The sequence below is a fragment of the Parasteatoda tepidariorum genome, chromosome 6, assembly GCF_043381705.1.
Source record: "Parasteatoda tepidariorum isolate YZ-2023 chromosome 6, CAS_Ptep_4.0, whole genome shotgun sequence".
Lineage (NCBI taxonomy): Eukaryota > Metazoa > Arthropoda > Arachnida > Araneae > Theridiidae > Parasteatoda > Parasteatoda tepidariorum.
The window spans coordinates 85,117,448-85,140,113 of NC_092209.1; the positions used below are offsets into that span (position 1 = coordinate 85,117,448).

The 22,666-nt window shown below is 28.2% G+C and overlaps 2 protein-coding genes across 2 annotated transcripts in view; both read left to right on the forward strand.

The window, feature by feature from the left end:
* Positions 1-7,714, forward strand: part of LOC107452481 (zinc finger protein OZF) — a 20,156-nt gene extending 12,442 nt beyond the window's left edge. Inside the window, exons 4-7 of the mRNA XM_071181878.1 lie at positions 595-750; positions 3,227-3,394; positions 4,401-4,606; positions 7,568-7,714. Coding sequence (XP_071037979.1) covers positions 595-750; positions 3,227-3,394; positions 4,401-4,606; positions 7,568-7,714 — 677 coding nt within the window. The remainder of the gene's footprint in view (positions 1-594; positions 751-3,226; positions 3,395-4,400; positions 4,607-7,567) is intronic.
* Positions 175-22,222, forward strand: LOC139424838 (zinc finger protein 568-like). Its single transcript, XM_071181879.1, has 6 exons — positions 175-4,028; positions 4,401-8,165; positions 9,631-9,842; positions 13,232-13,399; positions 15,846-16,039; positions 19,280-22,222. The coding sequence occupies exons 2-6, from the start codon at positions 7,981-7,983 to the stop codon at positions 19,691-19,693; spliced, it is 1,173 nt and encodes a 390-aa protein (XP_071037980.1). The 5' UTR covers positions 175-4,028; positions 4,401-7,980; the 3' UTR covers positions 19,694-22,222.
* The last annotated feature ends 444 nt before the right edge of the window (positions 22,223-22,666 follow it).

Genomic DNA, 22,666 nt, shown 5'->3' on the forward strand with positions numbered 1-22,666 from the left:
AAATTTTAATTAGTTTATCAGCTCAGAAGAGGAATTATGAACAGTTTACCAAAGCGTTAATATGATTTACCGAAAATGTCATAGTGAACTGTTAGTTGCGACTAACAGCTTCACGATCATTAATCTATTATCTAATACTTTTTATTGCAGAATATTGCATTAGAAGACTAGAGAAATATGCAATGCAGAAATTGTAACTATGCGCTATTTCATACTACTTCTTTTCAATAGTACCAATGTAACATTCTGCAATCGATCTAAGTAGTAGTTCTGAAGAACTGTTATTTTTGAATTTCGTGTTCTGGTATTATATGAAGAAGTAATGCTATATTTGTTAATTTTTTCAGTGCTTAGGTATTGTTTGTTTCAGTGACATTGAATTGTCTACTTTTGGCTACATTTATGAGGGTAATGTGCTTCATGTGTGTAATATCTATAACAAGCAAGTTGGTGTCACGTTTTTACTGAGTAATAGTTCTACTATGTAGTAGATCTAATGAGTAGTAGTTCTGAGAAACTATTATTTTTGAACTTCATGTTCTGGTATTACATGAAAATCTAATGTTATATTTATTTATTCTTTTCAATGTTTAGGTATAGCTTGTTCCAGTGACATTCAACTGTCTGCTTCTGACTACACTTATGAGGATACTATGCTTCATGTGTGTAATATCTGCAACAAGCATTTTGGTGCAAAATCTTTACTCATCAGGCATTATCTCAAACATACTGGAGAACGTCCTTATAACTGTAACCATTGTTCCAAAACCTTCCGTCGAAAAGAAAATCTTGTAGTACATATGCGGAGTCATACAGGAGAACGTCCCTTTTCCTGCAACTTATGCGATAAATGTTTCTCTACTAAACGAAGTTTGACATATCACATAACATTTCACCATAATAAACTTTGATGATTGTATATACAATTTTTGCATGTGACGTCTTTGATTTCAATTTTTAGAATTTTTTCTAAAACCATTTTTTTCCCCACAAGCTAAAAGAAAACCAGGATAATTTCATAGTCAGGAAGTTACTGTTGGTGGTAGTGTTTGAATTTATAGGCAATATTCACGGATATGGTAAACTAGATATATTTATTCCTTGTTTTATAAATAGTGACTACATATGGCATTATGTTTTATATGTATATTCAATTTGGTATTAGATTTTTAAAAATTATTATTATTGGATTATTATGTTAAACAAAGGGGAATTGATGTAATAGTGTCTTGTTTTTAAATGTCTCTGTTCCTGTTGAAGTATGTTCTTATGCTACAATGGTCTTAAGTTAAAACTAAGTGTACTACTCTTATTAAGGAACACATTTTTTATTATTTACTGAAAAAAATTGAATTTAGAATTGCATTTAGAACTAATAACAAACAATTATATCAATTTTGTGTTTGCTTCGTCTTAGAAATTGTAATCTCTTAACAAATAATGTAAAAAGCTTGTGTTCTTGCATGGGCGACATTGGTGGTGGTAACGGTGGATATGCATCCCTGTCAATAATTAAAATTATCTTCCCCCCTTCCCTAGGTTATTAAGTCCCCTTCAGTATTTCGAACTGAAAATTTTTCATCCAGCATTCGTGATTTTAATTCATTGCAGGTAAGAATAAGAAATAGATTAATTTTTTTTCAAATGTTTAACTGATATGGAAAAAAAAGAATTAATTTCGTCTCGCACGTTCTCCTCAAATATCAGACTCCTGTGAGGCCTATGCTTAATTATCGAAACACCTTCACTTTAGTTATCATAGTTTACACCAGCAAAGTTAGTATGGTTTACGGTGAAATGTAGTTTATAGAATTTCTCCATACTTGTTCATTCATAATAATTATTTATAACTATTATTCATACTACTATTCATTTCGATACTTGTATTTACTACTTAAATATAAAAGGAGAATGCAAATTTTTAATCCTCATAATAATTTCCTCTCAGTATCCCTGTAATAAGTGTGTAAATAAGAAACTACCTCATACAAAAAAATTGATATGACATAGTAATTAGCCACAATGTTTTCAACTGTAACATTTCAATCAAATTGTTTCTTAATATTGTCCTCAGGTATAAATTTTAGGGAATTTCTCTAGATAACCGCAGAATACATCAAAACATCTTGATGATTTCATGGTGTATTTGACCTAAAATGCTCTCCTAAATAGTTTGAAAATGTGGATTATTATAACTTTGCCCCAAGCCTTTCATTTCGAATTATTTTTAAACAAGACATTTTAGAAATAATTTTGTTCTTAACGTATTTCAAACGATGTTGTTTTTTGAGGATACAAAAAATTTTATAAAAAATTTGTGTAATATCTCTGTATTAGTATTAACATTTAAGTTCAGTGCATAGATTATTTCTTAAGTTGTTAGGGTCTTTAAATTGTAAATGTGTAAAAATCTTCATTACAAAATAAAGAAGCATTTATCCAACACTTCTTTTAAAAACTTCTAAGATTGTTATAAGGGATTCAAATAAGAAAACTTAACTAATAGTTTATTTTATTTTATGTTTTTTGTTATAAGAATATTTTATGTATTTACTTTTTTAGAATAAAAACCTATAAAAAACTAAGAGATGTTTGTTCTAATTTACCTTTCCATTCTTTATTCTGAAAGACAGGGAACAAATTATTTTGTAATTGAGAAGAAAAAAAATTGCTGCATGCAAAATATGAATACTTCAAAAATGTGGTAATTTATCAAGTCTAGTATTCTTTTTCAAAAAGTGCTATTTTCAGAAGAAAAAAATGTTGTGTTCCACTGTTTAAAGAAAATATATTACTGGTTTTCAATTTTATTAAGAAATATATTAAGGTGATTGAAATGCAGATTATTGAATTTTTGCACAAATAGCATTTTTTTCCTTCATGGAAGTCGTGAATAGAAGAGATTTTAATTAATGATGCTCAAACCAAAATACAAATTGAGAATTTATTGTTAATGAACATTTTTAATCAGCTAAGTTCTGTACAAAATCAAAATTAATAACTTGCTACCATTTGATTGCAAATAATTATTATGCAGTCAGTACATAAGGTAATCTATGAATTTGCAGTAAAGAATAAGACCGGACAACTATATTAATTCCTTATGGTGCTGAAACAAGGCATTTCAAACCATGACCTCATCCATGCTTTCTAACTGCATTGATATACTGGTGGGCATTGTTTCATTTAATAGTGTGTGAAATTCGGTTTTTATAATTTTTTACAGCGTTTCTGAGGAGGACATTATTTCTTTCAGTGTTTTTAAATTTTTCAACCAATAAATCATTGTGTGTAATCAAAATGGGCTGCAGTTGGCGTAGAGCAGAACTCTCTACATACGGCAACACTTTACATGCTTTCACCATTAGTGTGTGGAGACTCATTGGAGAAGGAAGTATGTTAGTTTCTGTCTTGATTTTCAAAGAGATAAAAAAGTTTCAAGTTAGGAAACTATGTGGAACTGTAAACTACATTGAATATAGTTCTTCAAGAAAGTGACATTGAAATTTTTAAAAAAAATCTTGACAGTTAAATACAAAATATATTAAGAAATGGGAAAATGTCGTAGAACATTCCTTTACAACTAAGAAGAGAAGGAGGGTCAGGAAATGGAACCGGTCTTCTCCCCAGGTGGCGTATTCGAGTATTTCGATCCCAAATTAAAACTCTGCTGTGGCAACTGTGGAATCAATGCAGTAGGTTCACCATTTATGTAGTATGCAAACTGACAAGATATAACCTTGACGAAGTTTGAAACCAAATATTTTTATCTGCAACTAAAATTTGGAAACTTCTATGTTAAGTGTTGATTAATACATGCTCTCAAACATGTGTATAAATGCAGCACACAGAACTGAATTTACTCAAGTCATTTTCCTGATTTAACAGCAAAAGAATAGCTATCTTAATCCCCAGATTTAAATCCAATGATTTTTCCTTCTGGTCCGTTTTGGACACGAGGATTTGTGCTTAACCTTATTTGAATTGGGGATTCCTAAATAAACTTGATGCAAGAAAAATATCAGTAGGTAAGTTGCAATCTAGATTGAAACTGAAACTTGATAGCTGAAACTTTCTTGACACATTGACAGCTCTGCATCAAAGCAAAATTTGAAATGTTTTGTCATTGTGTTATGGATCGTAATTTTTTCCTTGTTTCATTAAAATTTTAGTGCATTTGTGTCCAAGTTATGTCTTGCCACCCTGTTGTTCAGTACTAAAAATTGTATGTTTCTTAACATGTTTTTCAAATAGTTTTTTCAATTAGGTATTGCAGCAAGTAATTTTCATTATTTGTAAATTTATTTTTATTCTTTAATACTTTGTCTTTATATATATATTTTTTCTGTAATGTTTGAAAAGTTTCTTGATTTTTATAATTCTTTCTTTCTTTATTTTAGTGCATCTTCATTCTAGTAATGCTGCCGAGTCCAGTTTCAGTTCCTTTACTGATATTTCTGCTATTCATCAGTGCAATGTGTGTGGCAAAATATTTCCCCACCGATCGGGCCTTAAAATGCATTCTCTTACACATACTGGAGAACGTCCTTTCAAATGTAAATTATGTAACAAAAGTTTTTCTCAAAAAGGGAACCTCATGAGACATGTAATTACTCATCATCATTCGCTTGGAAAACTTCTCTACAGTACCAATTAAGTTATATCTCATAACCTGAACTTCTTTACACCATACTAAGAGAATTTTCTTCTCTTTTTTGTGTGCATATTATGGAAACCTTTTTTGATCATTTCTTTTTGTATGCAACAAAGACATTTATGAAATATGCATTAACTCATTATGCAGAAATATTATATTCTCACATGTAACTTTCACTTTAAAGACTTTTCTACTATATAATTTGAGTTATATTATATAAGTGAAACTTTTTTTTTTAAAGAAAAGAATTTTTTAATGTCATTGTTATAAGGAACATTTATTTAAAATATTTTCTTAAAAGTCCTGTTATTCTTGTTTCAAAAAATTTATAATGAAACTAAATTTATAATTTTTTTTATCTTACTGTGTGATATTTTTCTTGAATTGCTTTATGTAAGTCTGTATTTTTTATGTTTAGTGAATTTTCTTTGGCCAATGAGTAATTAGTTGTTTCAGAATGCTTTATTTATGCTAAAAATACTTTTTAGTGCATCATAATACAAGCTTTTTATTTCTTCTCTTGCAAAAAACAAGCTTCATAACCCAAAAAGTTTCTTTCTTCCTATTTTTGCATAAAATATTTCTTAATTTTTGTTAGGCACTGTCATTAAACCAGAATTAATGTAGAATATTTGGTACACAGACTTCTCCATGTCATTAGCCATTTTTAGAAATGAAAAGAAATTGACATGGCAAACCACTGCTGTTAACTAATTTTGCTCTGTTTACAGCAAAGCGGTTAACATAGCAATTTCTATCAAACTGTGGTAAAACCCTGTTTTCTTTATAACTATTGTCAATCTGCCTTACTTCTAGTTAAGTAAGCACTACCTGAGCCTTATTCTTGTGTAAATTAAGTTCTATATTCCATGCAATTGTTTTCCTGTTATTATTTTGTTAAAAATTGGATTTTGCTCATAATTTTTAGCATTGTTACAAAGGAATAAAGATCACTGCAAATGTATCTTTGAGTGAAAAATATCTATTTTCAGTTTTTTTTCCCTTCTTCATATGAACTTGGTTTAAGAGGAAAAAAATGGTGTTTAACGAGTGGTAAAAATTTTGATGAAGAAATTTTTTCCAATAGTTTAGCTAAAGCTATTTTGGATCATATATTTCAAGTACAGAAAAATAGCTTATCGTACCCAAGGTTGAGCATTTTTGCTTATAAATTTAGTTTTTGATATTAGTAAACTATTTTCAATCTGGCTGCGTGTAAAATTGCAGTTTAAAAAAGCACCAAAAAGAAATAATTAATATTAAATAGCTAGAAATATGTTAAAATGGCACTGCTTACTAACTTGTGGAAAAATTAATTTAAAAAATGCATATAATTTTTAAAGTTTTTGAATATATTGTTAATCCACCACAGGGAATGGTATTTTCTAATGTAAAAAAAAAGTAGATTTTATTTCTTAATTTCATTTTCATAATATTTTTAAAAAGCATTTGTACATTGACTTTTAAAAACCATTAACCAAAACCGGAATTTATGTTGAAAAAAAGATAAGATACATGAAATAGGATATTTTCAAAACTATTGCGAGAGTTGAAAAAGAGTGAGAGTGGTAAAAATAACTTTCAAATACCATATAGCATAGCTGCCAAATCTACTGGATTTACCAGTAAACTACTGGATTTTGTCATTTTCTACTGATATAATAAATATTCTTCTGGTTTTGGAACATTTTGAAGATTTTAGAACATTTTCCCTATAACTGAGTAAGTTTTCAAAAAATATCCATATAGGAATAGAATATTAACACAATTTATTACTTGCTTGGTTTTAAATAAGTATTACTAGTATGTAGTAAAGCGAGTCTCACTTATAGTAATCAGTTTAAAGCTTTTCTTTTTCTATAATCTGAAAATTTCAGTTTATTTTTATTCCGAACTCCCTTTTTAAGTTATAAAATCTTTTGATTGTCAATAATGATTTATGTACTTGTCTACTATTATTTAAAATTAAAAGTAAACATAATAATAAAAAAGAAAAACAATTCAAATTTATTTAATGTCAATCACAAATGGAAAATATTGCGGACCATTTATAGTAATTAGTGTAATAAAGCTTTTGTATTTTGATGACAATAAAAATTTCTAAATTTCCCTATATGAAAAATATTTAAAATATTATGGAACTGTTATCATAAAATTTATATTATTTTATAAAATCTACTAGATTTTTTCCCATGCTATGCCCATACAAGCCAAGTGTCCTGTTTTTTAACGAAGACTCCTGTATTTACAACTACCTCCTGTTTACCTATATATTCTCAAATTTCTCCATATTTGTTGAAGAAATAAAATAAAAAATCCTGATAAAATATTCACCGATGGCAAAAGTACTTCTCTTATTCCTCAACAGATGGTGCTATTGCCAGTACTGCTGTATGTTGAGTGTTAACAGTTTAAGCCGAGCCGTGATGACTCAGGGGATAGAGCATTTCGCCTTTCAATGAGATGAACCCAGGTTCAAATCTCAGCAATGACGGGTCAATACGAATTCCGCCCCCGGCTTGCATCGACCACAATGTAGACGTGAAATATCTTCAGTGGTAGAAGGATCATGGGTTAGAGTCTCCTTGTCGCCAGGCTAACCGTGGGAGGTTTTCGTTGTTTTCCTCTCCACGTAACTCAAATGCATGTTAGTTCCATAAAAAAGTCCTTCACAAAGTAAATTTCTCCCAATAATTAATCCAGGAGTTCCCTTGTCTTCTGGAGGATTGGGTTCAAAATTACAAGGCTACAAAGTTGAACATCAGTAGTCGTAAACCCAAAATTGGATTGGTTAGTAAAATCTCCGTTGTTGGCCAGTGTGTATGCCATACAAGCATGAAGTTTTATTGTAATATGTTTTTATTAAATTTTCATTTGAGTTTAAAATATTATATATTTGTTTTACATTAGGTTAGGTTTATCCACTATATAGCATTACTGTTGAAACTGTTGGATGAAATTGCTAATTCTGTAATTGTTTTTAATGCTATTAAAACCGTCATAGTGATCTTCTTCTTGGGCACTACAGCCTATGACAGGCCAAGGCTGTCCCAATAAGTTTTTGATCAGTAAGTAGTATAATCGATCAATAAGTAGTAATCATTTCTTTAAATTTGCTTGTAATTGGAAGGTTAAGGGTTGAAAAAGGTAAGTAACAAAATTTTTTTTCATTGTTTGACTTTTTGGACATATGGCGACACTTCATCAATTATCAACATACATCGAGTTATTAAAATTTGTGTCTAAACTATCAAGTTTTGTTTTCCCTTCTTTTAGTGAGCAAATATTCCAGTAATACTTTAGATTGTTGCTTCAATGCTGAGATGAATGCTTTTGTGTGTTATGTGTGTGGCAAATTATGTCCCAGCAATGACAGCTTTAAAATGCATTTTAATTTGCATACTGGAGAACGACCTTTCCCCTGTTGTGACTGTGGCAGGAGTTTTATCCAGAGAGGAAACCTCATAAGGCATCTCGCAAGTCATGAGAAAGCAAAGGTCTCTTCTAAGTAAGTTTCACTTGAAAATTAAATTTATTTTAGAGAAACTTGTATAAAGATGATTTATTTTGTACAGTTTCCTTTTTTAACAGACCGTTTTTTAATCGCAAAAATTTAAGGAATGTCATAAAGAAAGCCACACCTGGCTTTGCTATCTTTATGACATAGTTATCCCTGCATTTTCTATCTTGGTGATCAGTTGTTGTTCTGAGAAGGATACAATATTTGTGCTCCCGTTCCAACATTATTAGGGAAGAAACAACCAGTAATGCTCATCACCTTGACAATGAAATAGAAAACATGGTTGCTACATGTGGTGACTTCTACATCAAATGAAAGCCTTTCCTAAAATTTTAATTGTTGTGTTTAAGAGATGCTCTGTGGAAGAGGAGGTGACATTGTGTCACAGTTTATTTTTTTGAGTTTTCAGCAGTGGTGTAATGAGGCCAAAAAACACCAGGTGCGACATTTCATCACCTTTTTGAAAGGGGGAATGTAGTTTCTGAACTTTAAGGAAATTATGTATTAATTTCCACTTGATAATCTTTACTTTCTTTTGAGAAAAGAAATAGAGAGATTTTATTTTAATCTGCTCATGATAATAGCAAATTGAAGAATTACTTTGCTAAATTTGAAAACAATTGTCTAGACATTTAGTTAAATTGGAAATTAGACAAACTCTACTTTCTATTACCTTGTAGCTGTTTCTATTCTAGAAATAGTGGTTGGTAAAGAGTTACTTAGTTAGTTTGGAAAAATTTCTTTAATGAAGTTCAAGTTTTATTAATAAATAATTTATTCATCTGTAAACTCCTATGTATTGTAAACTGATTTTTGAGATAATTAAAATAAATATGCAAATAAAAATATTTGGAATTGGTTTTTAGGTGAATGGAGGGAAAATTATTGATGCAATAATAAAACAATAAGATAAAACCTTAAAGTTAAAAAATTTTTTGATAACTTCAAATGATTCGATAATTGTTGATCAAAAATTCCCCCTTCCTCCAAGCAGTAATTTGTGTTCCAATTTAAAAAAAAGAAATAAATATAATAAAAAAAGCCTTTCGCATTACAACACTGGTGTTCGATTTAAAGAATTTATTATTAGATTTTTTACACAAAATTGAATAGATTTTTACTTGCAGAATATACATTAAAAATTGTAAATATAATTTACAGAAGAAAAGGTTATAATCGAAACTTAAACAAGTGTTCTGCTTTAAGCGTTTGTAAGTGTCTAAAAAGCTTTGTAAAAGCTCTTATTTCCTGCATGTTTTTAAGACCCTTAAAAGGGTCTCATTATATAAAAATTTTTCTAAACCTATAATTTGTGGTGCAACAGTTGATGACTGCAATTTTTTGTATTCCTTATTTAAGTTATCAGTCTGCTCTGCTTGCATACTCTTCTTTTATTATCCCTAAATACCTGTTATATTTGTGATATATTCTTTTATTCTTTTTTGTTTTTCAGTGATCACAGAGATTATCTAACATGTACTGGTGAAAGAACTTACATCTGTAAAGAATGTGGTAAAAGTTTTTCTAGAATATCAAATCTCAAAACGCACGTAAGAAGCCATACAGGAGAACGACCATATGCTTGTAATATCTGTTTAAAAAGCTTTTCAACTAAACAACGCTTATTGACTCACAAAGTTTCACTGCACCAATTATGCGAAGAATAATTGGCATTCACTTTATAGGAAATAACTTTAATGGTTTTGTAAAATATTTTTCTTTAGTTCAATACAATATGGTATTTAAATTGCACTATATTTGATGTAATCCTGATTGCAAAAGTTCATTCTCTGTATAAAGTGCTTTATACTCTGTATAAAGAGTGTTATACTCTGTATAAAGAGTTTTATACTCTGTGTAAAGTGCTCTAGTTGCAAAGGTGCCCACTAATCTATATTATGATTATCCATGATTATTATGATTTTTTAGTCAAAATTATGTTCTTGATAAGTATTTTTCTTTAGTTCAGTATAATATGGTATTTAAATTGCACTACATTTGATTTAATCCTGATTGCAAAAGTTTATTCTCTGTATAAAGAGTAAAAATTCTACCAAAACCTTATAAATTTGTGGTTTGTAGCCAGTATCGAAAAAAAATTAACACTCGAGTACTAGTTTTTTTACTTCATTGTAAATTCATGAATATAAGGTATGTATTTACATAGAATTAAGCAGTAACAACTGCTTGAAATTGTACTAATTTGAATTTGTTAACGTTATATATATTGTATTTCTGATTACTGATAGCTAGTTTGAAAAGTTGTCACCTCTCTTAAATGGACATTGTCATGTAATTGTAATACATTATAATTATTAATGTTATTCAAATATTACTTTTAATATCAAGGTGTTTATCTTAATGCAAAAGTGCTCTGTAAAATGTAAGTGAAATAATGTTGTTAATATTATTTTTAATAACGAAATAAAACTAAATTCATAAAATTTCATTGTTCTTTTGTTAAGAGTCAAATACTTTAATTTTTCACTTAAAGTTTTATCTCTTCACCATTTAATTCTAACATTTAATAATGCAACGGAAGGTTCCGTAACCAATCCCAGTCATTTCAGAAATTTCTTTCCCGGAATTTTTAGCGCCAGTAATTTAATCCTTCTAAACTCTGAAGCTTCTTTCTTATCTATTTTTCCTAGATAGGTTTCAAAATACTGGGACAAAAATTAATAAACACTGATTTAATTTGTTTAATATGTAAGTATTTATTTATAATTATTATTTTTGTAATTCTTCCAGGGTGTGTTAATAACTGATAATTGTGTTTAAAAGTTTTTAAATCAAGCTTTATTTTAATCATTTTATATTCTCTCTTCCTTTTGTTCACACTGTAACTAAATGTTGTACAGAATATTTTTGATTTATTATCTTTTATATGTGTTATGACAGAAATATGTTTAGAATACAACTTGTTCGATTCTAAATTTTAAGTTGACAGTTCTTACTCATCTGATAAAAGGAAAATATGATGTAAATGTAACATCTGATAACATGTTATATTTGATATAACATCTGATACAATGTTACAACTGATATAGATTTTATAAAACTATTAAAAACTTGTTTTTGTTCTTGTTTCAATGTTTTTTTTTTCATATTCTTTGGGATAAGTTTTGGAATTAACAGGGTGCACTAGGAAAACCTGGAAAATACAGGGAATTTTAAAATCTCCTAAAATAATGGATAATGCAAGGAATTTTGATTTATTTCTTTACCAAGTGGGAAAATACAGGGAATTTTATTTCTTATTTTTGTATTTTTAAAAATGGTGACCACTCGATGTGTAATCTGTGGGATATTTAAGGGTGATATTCCAACTATACTGAACTATTTCATTTACTATAGTATTATTTAAGTATGCTCAGTTGTTCCTTTTTTTCTTTTTAAAGTTTTTCCAGATATTAAAAGTAGTATAGTTAGCCCATAGCTGCCAACTCTACTGGATTTTCCAGTAGACTATTGGATTTTGCCAGTTTCTTCTGGTCTACTGGTTTATTTAAAATTCACCTGCTTTTTGTAAATTTTAGAAAATTCCTTAAAATTGAGTAAGTTTCCTTTAAAAATCCTTTTTGAAATTAATTTTTTGTGCAGATTATTGCTTGCTTGCTTGAATAATTAAAAACTATTACTAATACGAATACATACTTCATTTATAGAAATCAATTAAAAACATTTTTTGTTCTAAAATGTTCAGTTTATTTTTCCTCACAGTATTCTTTTTAAATTAATTTAAAAAAATCTTTGAACTATGTTTGATGAATTAAATGCCTATTAATATTCAAAATTATGAGTAAACATAATACATAACATTTCAAGTATATTTAATGCCAATCATAACAGAAGAATATTGCAGTTTTTTCTACTTTGATGACTATAAAAATCCCTAGAACTTCCTACATTCTAAAATATTTAGTTCATTATGCAACAATTATCGTGATTACTTATATTATTTCGTGAAATCTACTGGATTTTTTTCTCTCTATGTTGGCAGCTAGTTAGCCCATTATAGCTTACCCAAGAGCTCAGTACTTGTGCTTCCTCTTTATATTATTTATAATATGTACGCGGGGGGGGGCAGGGAATTTTTTCCAGATTTGAGTGGCAACCCTGACTAAATTTAGGCTAATTTGATTCGCAAACCATTGAACTTAGAAAGAATTAAATCTTAACAGTCTGAAATATTTGTTGATAGGTTTTAGATCTATATACTCAGAGCCTCATTCTAAAGGTATTTATTGGTCAAGTCTATTATTGGCAAAGAAGTTTCCTAGAATGACATTTAAAATTTTAAAACTCCCATCATTCCCCAAACATACAGACAGTAGAAAATTAAAGAGGCTAACTGTCATTTGGTGTTTAGACTCTTAAGAAAATTTCTTGTTTATAGAACTGAAACTGTAGTATGTCCATTTTTATTCTTTATTTGTTTTACTCTGAGTATGTTACATTCCCCAAACATGCAGACAGTAGAAAATTAAAGAGACTTTACTTTTCTACTGTCATTTGGTGTTTAGACACTAAGGAAGTTTCTTTTTTATAGAACTGAAACTGTTGTATGTCCATTTCTATACTTTACCTATTTGTTTTAGTCTGAGTATGTAACTGCTTTAGTCTGAGCACGTAATGTTCACTTTTGACATGATCAAAAAGGAGAAGGGCTCACTGTAGTTGCAGCCAGATAATTTCATGACATTCTCAAGCCGGACATGGTTGACTCGGACTTTCATTCCTTCAGAGGATTGATAGAATGGGTACTAAGCAACCTTGGAGACGAAACACTGGGGTTTCCTCATTCTGCTGACCGCCCAAGCAGAGCATCTGGTCTTGTACCCGAAAGCCCAAGGTCAAGAAAACTAGGATGGGCATATTAGACCTCGGCCTTCCATGGGCTGTTGCGCCATTGAGTTTAGTACTACCATTATACTCAACAGTCTATCCATCAGTCAATTTTTTATCCAGAGCATTACCTGTTTATTTACACAAATAAGTGCACTGATAAATATTTTGAAATGCTAATACATTTCTTTTTTTTTTATTTGCAGTGGAAATGTATCTCGGTGGTGCTCCAAATTCTAATTCTTACAACTTTCGTAAGCATGGTTCTTGTCACGTGTGCAACATATGTAACCGACAATTTGGCAGAAAGTCTTCACTTAACCGGCATTACGTTATTCATACTGGAGAAAGACCATACAGTTGTACCGAATGCGGTAAAAACTTTGCTCAAAAAGATAACCTAAAGACTCATTTAAGAAGCCACACCGGAGAGAGACCCTTCGTGTGCAACTTCTGTCCGAAACGATTCTCTTCTAAGCAACACATGTTAGAACACATAGCTTCTAAACATTGACTTTATCAAGTGATGTCTTGTTTGTTAAAAATGAAAAGAGTAAAAACTATATTTTTCGTATGATGGTTGTATTTTGAAGGTGCAATATTTCCAGGTTATGGTGATTTTTTTATTTGTTAAATCTATGGAAGTGTAAAAATGGCTAAAATACAGTATTACAGTGTGAATACTGTGTAAAAATGACTGTAAATACAGTAGAAGGTCTATATAATTCAGTTCTATAAACCACAATTCTCCATTTACTGCATTAAACTTATAACCTCTAAGGAAAACCAGAATTGATAAATTTATTGGATTTTATTTGTAATGTAACTGATAATTTCAAATTTTTTTCTATAAATAATAAATACTCACGTGCATATTTCTGTGTCAGTTATTTGCATTTAAAAATTATTTTAAAAACTTTAATATTGATCTGTTTCATACATACTGCCCTTTTTGTGAGATAAATTTAATAACATGTTAAATGTTCTATATAACACAAAACTCCATATAATGCAAAGCATCCTGTTTCAAGATTTACCTTACAAGGATCTTCTATTGTATTTGTTATAATTTGAAGACCTCGGAGTAAAAAGTAATAACACGCATTTTTGTAATTTAGCAGTAAACAAATTGTATTTTCTTAAAGTGCATTTAGTACTGCTACATGTATCAAATTTTAAAACTTATTGTCAAACATTATTTGAGCAGAATAAAAGCTCTTGTCGGATATAATAATTATTGTATTATATATATTTTCTTTAAATTTCAGTTGTTTTTTTTTTAAATATAAATTTCAGTTTTTATTTAAACTGTTTTTATAATATTTAAGGTTACACTGGATGGTCACAAAATAAGGAAAAGTCAGGTAATTCAATTAAAATATCCTAAAAGTTAGGTTTGTTTCAATTACTTTAAAGTTTAAGTTACTAAAGTTACTTTTTCTAAAAAAATCCGTCCAGTTATAATTTCTTTTTTTAAAAAAAATGTTTAATTTTAGTGCTAATCGTTGGTATAAATGCTTTGCAATATTTTCTGTATAAGAGATAAGATATTACTGAAAAATTAATTATCGAATTTATTCCATCAGATATAAACTTTGCGGAAATTTAATAAAATCACTCTGTAAAAGTTTGTAGCCATCCCATTTTATTGAAAACTTATGTGGAAATGCATACTACTTATGCATACTACATTATCAAATATCAATTTGATCACTTTTGTAAAAATTGTACATATGTTGTATGTGATATATTGAATTATAAAACTTTTTAAATGGTTGTTTCAAAACTTATGTGTGTTTAAGATTTAATGTTTGGGTGTTGTGTCAAATTGTTATAAAAATTTGCTACATTTTCTTTCCTTGTTTTTATTTTATATATATTTTTGCCATAAGGTACATTGAATTTTAATTTAAAATTTTCTTACATTGAATTTGTTTTTCACCTTAAAATATTAAACTTAAACGTATTAAAACAAATCTTAAGTTCCATGCATGCATTTTTAAAAAGTGCTTACAGGTACTTATTTTTGATTTACGTTTTTTTTGAAAGCCCTAGAAGGTGCTTTTTTAATTCGGGGGTTGTCAAAAGTGCTTAATTTTCTATCTTTTAAAAAGAGATTTTTTCTTTGCCGTGTGGATTGTCGTCCTGAATTACAAAAAAATTCATGATTTTCACAATTTTCTCTGCTCTATTTATCAGTAACTAGTTATGTAATGTTTTTAAAAATCTTTTTGAATTTTATTGATTTTATGTTTATAAATTAAGAACTTTAAATGATAGAGAAAAATAATTTTTATTACTGCGCGGATCCTAATTATAATTTTTTTTTTAAAGTGATTAAATTAAAATTTTGAGTGCTTAAAAAGTACTTATTTTTTGTTGAAAAATCAGGCTTCGTACCCTGTTATAGTGTTACTTTAGATCGAAGTTATGTAAACTAAGTTCTCAAAAATCTGTTAGCTCGCATTTGTAAAAATTATACCAAAATTTGTGTATATCAATTGAATTTAAAAAAATAAAATAATACTAATAGTTATTTTGATTTTTATGTTTATTTTGTTAAATATGGCAAGCTATTTTTCAAGAAATTTATTATTGAATTGCCCTTTTTTATGTATTTAAGATTGAACATCCTTAAAAAATTAAGTCTTACTTTTGCCAAACTATAAAGTATTTTCTGCTTTAAAATGCATTATTTTAAGCATACTTGAGATAAAACATGTACACAGCATTGTTAGAGCTGGCAGCATTTTTTTATAATGTAAGAAAATTATTTTCAATTCTAATTTCTTACAATAGTTTTCTCTTTCTTTTTTCCAGACAATTTTAATTCCAGTAACATTTCCAGTTATTCAAGTCCTTGGGTGTGTAACGTGTGTAGAAAATTATTTCCTAAGAGATCTGCTCTTAAAATTCATTTTATGACGCATACAGGGGAACGTCCTCACACCTGTAAAGAATGTGGTAAAAGTTTCACTCAAAAAGGAAATCTTATGCGACACATGGGAAGTCATGTATTAGTGAAAGCATGTCACATATAGTCTTCACTTTTGCAGACTTTATTACAGCTTGAAACATGTACACTCAATCTAAGTGTGCCTTCAAATGTGTATCATTTTATTTAATTGTGTTACAATTTGTGTTGATTATTTTATGAATTTTTAAAATTTTTGTGATTTGTATGGGAATATAGTTTTACATATCTCTCTCAGTAGTGTTTCTCAAAACTCTTTTGCCTGGGAAATAAAAAAGTCACAGTTATGTACCATCTTGCCATTCAGAACAGATAAATGATCTAAATATTTTATAATTATTAATTTTAAAAAACATTATCAATTTAGTAATTTTTATTTTTTTCAAAATTTTCAATAGCAATTAGTAATTCTCCATTTTTGCAAAATTTTATGAGCACAGATAATACAGCCTTAAAAAACTTTTTGATGAAAAACAGGGTTGCCACTCCACAGGGAAAACCTGGAAAATACAGGGAATTTGAAAATCATCTAAAATAACAGGGAAAATACAGGGAATTTGGATTTTTTCTTTACAAACTGGGAAAATACAGGGAATTTTGTTTCTATCTTTTGTCTTTTAAAAAATGGTGACTACTCATAGCGTAATCTATAGGATATTTAAACATGATATTTCAGCTATACTAAACTATTTCATTTACTATAGCATTATTTAAGTATGTTCAGCTGTTTTTCTAGCAATTAAGACTAATATATATAGTTAGCCCACTATAGCTCAGTAATTGTTGTTTCCTCTTAATATATCGCTTATAATATGTACAGGGAATTTTTTTTTCAGATTTGAGTGGCAACCCTGAGAAATTAGATGACAAACTCGTTTCATTTTCACAAAATTGGCTTTTTTTACATTATTGGTGTTTTACATGAGAATTACTGTGAGGGTGCAGGCTAAGTATAGGCTAAACTTGATCGCACAGTCATGAAGAACTGTTGCCAATTCTCAGAAGTTATGAAAATAGCCTATTATTATTAATTTTATTCTTTTATGTAAAAAACGTAATTTTGTTTGACGACAGAACTTTAAAGAAACAGTCTTAAGACTTTTGAAATTTTAAATAGGTGTATTTAATTTGAATACATCTTAAAGTATATACTATTTTTTTAATTATGAAATAAAATGTGTTTATCTTTTTGTTGTAAAAAAAATGCTGATTTGTATTGAAGTATTGCTATCATTTTTGTGGTGGTTTGGATGTTGTTATAATGTTTCAGTTGTCATTTATTACTGCCTAGATTAACCAAATTTGGGTTTTTAGTCCGAGAGCACTAATGCTAGAGTAATTGCTTAGTGACAAATATTTTTTTGGAAAAAATCATGCTTAGAGAGTGGAAAAACTAGACAATGGGGCTGAAAAACAAAAGTGTCTTGATAAAACGGAAAGCCAAAAACAAAACATCAAATAGGTTTTCATTTAATCTTGCATATCTTTCTCTAAAGGTGAAAAAAAAAATTTTACGACCTGTATGATTTATTACTCAGCTTATGCAATGCAGTAAATTCTCTGAACAACACTTCTTTACGGGATCGTGCTTAAGTGACTGGTGTTTAACAGGTGGTTGCTATTATAAAAAAAAATTTGTTGTTCCAAAAAATATAGAAGATTCCAAACAGTATCAAATAATAAAAAAAGTTTTAAAAAAATACATAATTACAAATGAACAGAACTGAACCATAATTTATTACATTATAATTAACATTATGAAATAATCATCTATTTATGGCTGTTTATTCTTTTTAAAAAGCAAACTTTTTTCCTGATTACTGATAATGTAAATAGTCTTATAATACAGTTCTTCATCATCATCATTATTAAAGTTCTGATGTCGTGAAAGTTTTCTAGTACATCAGAACAAGATTTTATTTTGCAGTTACTTTGATCTGTTTCAGTGACTTCTACTTACTTTTCTACACCGTCATCGCTTATCTCTGTTTTCTCTTTTATCAGTTCTGCATTTATTTCAGAAGTAGAAAGAACTGTTAAATTTTTATCTACATTTACAAAATCTCTTGGGTGCATATTTTTGATACCAACCGACGTAAACCTTTATTTGTGTTCCTCTCAATATTTGTCACTTTCATTTATCTTCTCTGGATCTCAGATGAAATTATAAATCCTGCTTTAAAAAATCATTTTTGAACAGATTTACTTTTTTGATGGCCGTACTAATCCAGTTCAGTTCATCTAGGACACTTAATGATTTAATTAGTTGAACTACAGGTGCAGATTCTGACACCAGAGAAGCTGATTTCCTCATTTGCATCTTCCTATATTGCAACTTAAATGCCTGGATTATACCTTAATCCAGTAGTTGACAGTAGGCTGTAGTGTTCGGGAACAGAAACATAACTTTCACATTATTGAATGTTTTATCTGTTGAATGACACTTAGCACTATCCATAAATAGAATTAAATCAAAATTTCAAAGTTAAACTTTCCAAAAACTACAGTATTTCATTTTAATGATACATTAACCTGTGACAATTTTGAGGATTGTCAACTTTTGCTGCACCACTCAATTGATTGTACACTGTAGTCAAAAAATCCCATTTTTATTATCATATTTTGCATTGTTCAATGTTTCCTTATTTACACATTACAAAGATGATATTTTTAATTTTATAACTTGTCCTCTCTTTTAAAATTGCGTAAGTTTGTTCTTAAATGTAGTATTTTATAAAGTCATTAACATGTGGAGTTTTATATATATATATATATATATATTAGNGTAATCCATGATACATTAACCTATATATATATATATATATATATATAGGTTAATGTATCATGGATTACTTTTTTAAAACAAAAATTACTAACTTAGTATCTACATAAACTTCAATGGCCATTAAATTTGTTTTTCTGTAGGCTAATAAAGTCCTCTGGCATATTCTTTTTATTTGTTAAACAGTTGTTTCTAACTAGGTATTTACCAAAAGTTTACTTTAAAAAAATCAACAGTTGATTTCTGTAATATTTATCTCGAGTTGTACAAAACCTGTTAAAGGTGGTTCAGCATGCTAAAATCATATATTTATACATAACTTTAGCATGATTATTGTATATATTTAGTTGTAAAAAATGTCTTATAAATGTGTTAAATCGAAAGATCTTGTAACTCTGTACATGTATCATTTATCTTAATTTAGAGGGATTGTTTATGAAATAAATAAATTATAATAAAAAATTTGTTAAAGCATTATAAATTTTGTATTGTTTATTTTTTAAGAAACAAATTAGAATGTCTTTTGGTTGCATTAAAATCGTTGTACAAATTAATGTTTCATTTTTTCTTTCAGAGTTCCTGCTTTCAGATTTCATCTATCCTAACTTAGATCTTAATTCATCTTCTTCCTCTTTTGGTCAACAAGGTTCAAGTTTTGTGTGTCACGTGTGTGAGAGGGCATTTTCTAAGAAAGCCTTGCTTAAGCGACACCTACCATCACATGCTGAAAAGAAACCTTACAGTTGCCACCATTGCGGTAAAAGTTTTGCAAGAAGAGATAGTTTAAAAACACATGTTAGAAGTCACACGGGAGAGCGACAATTCACGTGTCACTTATGTGCAAAGGGTTTCTCTTCAAAGCAATCTATGATGAAGCACATGTCTTCTCAACATGATACCGATCTATTATAAAACAGTTTTTTTTTTTTTTCGATAATTAAGTAGAAGTTAAATATTGATTTAACTCTTTGTAGGGTCACTTTTTCTAGCAATATTATGTTAAAATATCTTTGGGATTGAAATTGATTTATAAAAAGAAATATATTTATTTTATTACCTAAAATTATTTTGATTTTTAAGATCATTTTTAGGGTGGGAAAGTAGGTTGGGATTTTTCAAACTTTTATCAACTGTAGAGAATTGAACATACACTTGAACTTTTGTGTTTATAATTCATCAAATATTAATTAACACTATGAAATATTTTCAATTGAATGAGCACATAATGCATGAAACAAAATTTCTATTGTCAACCTCTCTTCTTGACCCCACACAGACCTTTACTATTACCCACCTTACCTTTATGTAAACATAGCCGTATTCATTGGTATTTTTTCTATTTTCTGATGTTATCAACAGATTATTGCAAAAATCATAATTGGAACAGGGCTCGCACGAATCAGGGAGAACAGAAAAAACTTGAATTGTCAAGGAATTTATTTTAATTCCTTAAAAACAGGGAAAGTTGCATTTTTTTACAACAAAAAAATTGGAAAATTCCTTTATCATACCTTGAAAATAACCAGTCTTAAAATTGTCAGTAACAGTAATCAGTTATTGACATTCGACTTAAATAATTTTGACATTTATTATGAGTATTTTATAAAATTTTGCTTTTTAGTGAAACTTTTCCATGCTTCCATTCTCATTCTATTATATTTGCTTGTAAAATCTAAGATTTGGCATTACAAATAAAAAAAAATTCAAAGTTTTTTGATGAAAAATTGTATGAGATGGATAAAATGTGATATGGATTCAACCACAATTTATTTCGACCTACCGTCAATCCATAGCGTATGAAAGCTGAAATCATTTTACATGCTTGATGAAATACTTGCAAGTCCGCATGTGCGTCTACTGAACTGGGTTCGGTATGATTATTGCACTCTCATGTACTACTCATTTTGGAAGATATTCCCACTTTCAGGCTTCATTTTCCACCCTCTGATATTAAACCGAAAAATTTCTCGAACATTTTATAATGGTTAGTATAATTAAGAAAAGAGTTCTTTGTCCGAAACTAGTTATTTTATCGTGATCATGTAAAGTCTTTGAAAATTACTTTGTTAATGTATATAGTGCTTAAAAATATTTTTTGAGTGCTTAAAAAATATTTAAAAGTTGTTGTTGAAAGATTTGGCTATGCACTCTGTAGTAATATTGTCTAAATTTGGTTTAACTGATTTTGGGTTTTGTTTCATTAATCTCATCATACTTTACTTCCAAGCATTATTTTTTTTTCTTTTTGGTATGTATAATTATTCGGGTTTTATGTTGGTCTTAAAGTCAAATTTTTTTATATTGTTTTTAAAGTTTGGGTGATTCTGTAAAATAGTTTACAATGGCGTAATCAGTAAAAATCAGCAATGAAATATTTATCCCGTACAAAATTTTATGACCAAGATAAAAAAAAAAAATCTTTGTTGGATTTCTCCAGTTTTGAACAAAGATTTTTTGAATGTTAATTGTAATAGCAAAATTAGTAACAATAAACAATTTTAAAATAATTCTTTTAAACTATTAAAAAAAATTTTTTCATTAAAAGTGTTTTTATAAAAATCCTGTTTTGGGTCCTGTTTCTGTTATAAAATCTTATGAAAAGTTCAACTTATGTGTGTAATATTTTTAGAGCCTCCAATTTCAAACATGAATTAATTGTAATTTATCATTCATATTATGAAAAATTACAAACTACGTAATCAATATACTGTCTAATGATTTAATGTTTTTCAATTAAAAATTAATTTATGGAATCCATGGTTATTATCTTGTATTTATTTATGTATGTAGGTATTTATATTTATTTATAAATTAAATTGGTAAAAATTTTTTATTTACCTTATCTTTTACATTTGACTTATGTTTGCAGATATTTATGACTTTCTTTTATATGTAATATGGTTCTAGTTTTATGTAATTCATTTTATGTGAACACATTTTGCTATTTATGGTAGCTGTTTATAATTAGTTTATTGCAATTTTTATTTAGAATGCAGCTTTTTACTAATCATATTTAATTTGAAGTATGTTGAAAATATGGTATCAAGTGTCTATTTTAATGAACATTGAAATTAATGGAATTTTTTATTGAAAATTTCATCCATTTTTTTCTCCAAAAATATGTCATGTTTTTATAGATTTGAAGTCTTAATATATATAGATTTGTTTCTTAATGTTAAATTGTTTGTAATCTTTTTTCATTAAAAATACGTTAAAAAATTTCTTCTTAAAAAAATTCTAGATTAAGATTTTGTACTCTACTAATTCTCAATTTCTGGAACCATGTCTATTTAAAAATTTTAATTCTTGTGTTGTGATTTGAAAAATAAATCTTGTGAGTTTGCTGATCATTGTATTTGCTGATTCTTCAAAAATAGCTTGTTAAGATTAGTTAGTTATTTTGTAATAAAATAGCAATTGCTAATAAGTTTAAATTTTTAATGTCATCTTTCTTTATTTTTTAATAAGATTTTGTTCTTTTAACACCTGTTGTCAATAACAAATTTAAATGCATGATAAGGACTATACAGTCAATGAAAAATTAGCTTAAAACCAGTTCCTTTCTTTAAATAGCAAAATATGTATGAAATAGCTTTTTGCAAAACACTGAAAGCTAATACTCAATAATTGTTTTTGAAGTTATTTTTTGATGAAGTCAAAATTTTCCCAAAGGGATGGCAAATACTATGCTTTATTTTATAATATGTTATGTGACATTATTGGTTATCTAAATTAATTGTTAATTTTAGGTGACACTTTGATCTGGAAAATGAATTCAAACCTAGATTCACTTCTGCAACAAAGCCTTAGTAAAATGTCATTTGATGAAGTTGATGAGTTTATGGGAGAAAGATACAACAAATTAAATTCTTATTTATTAAAACT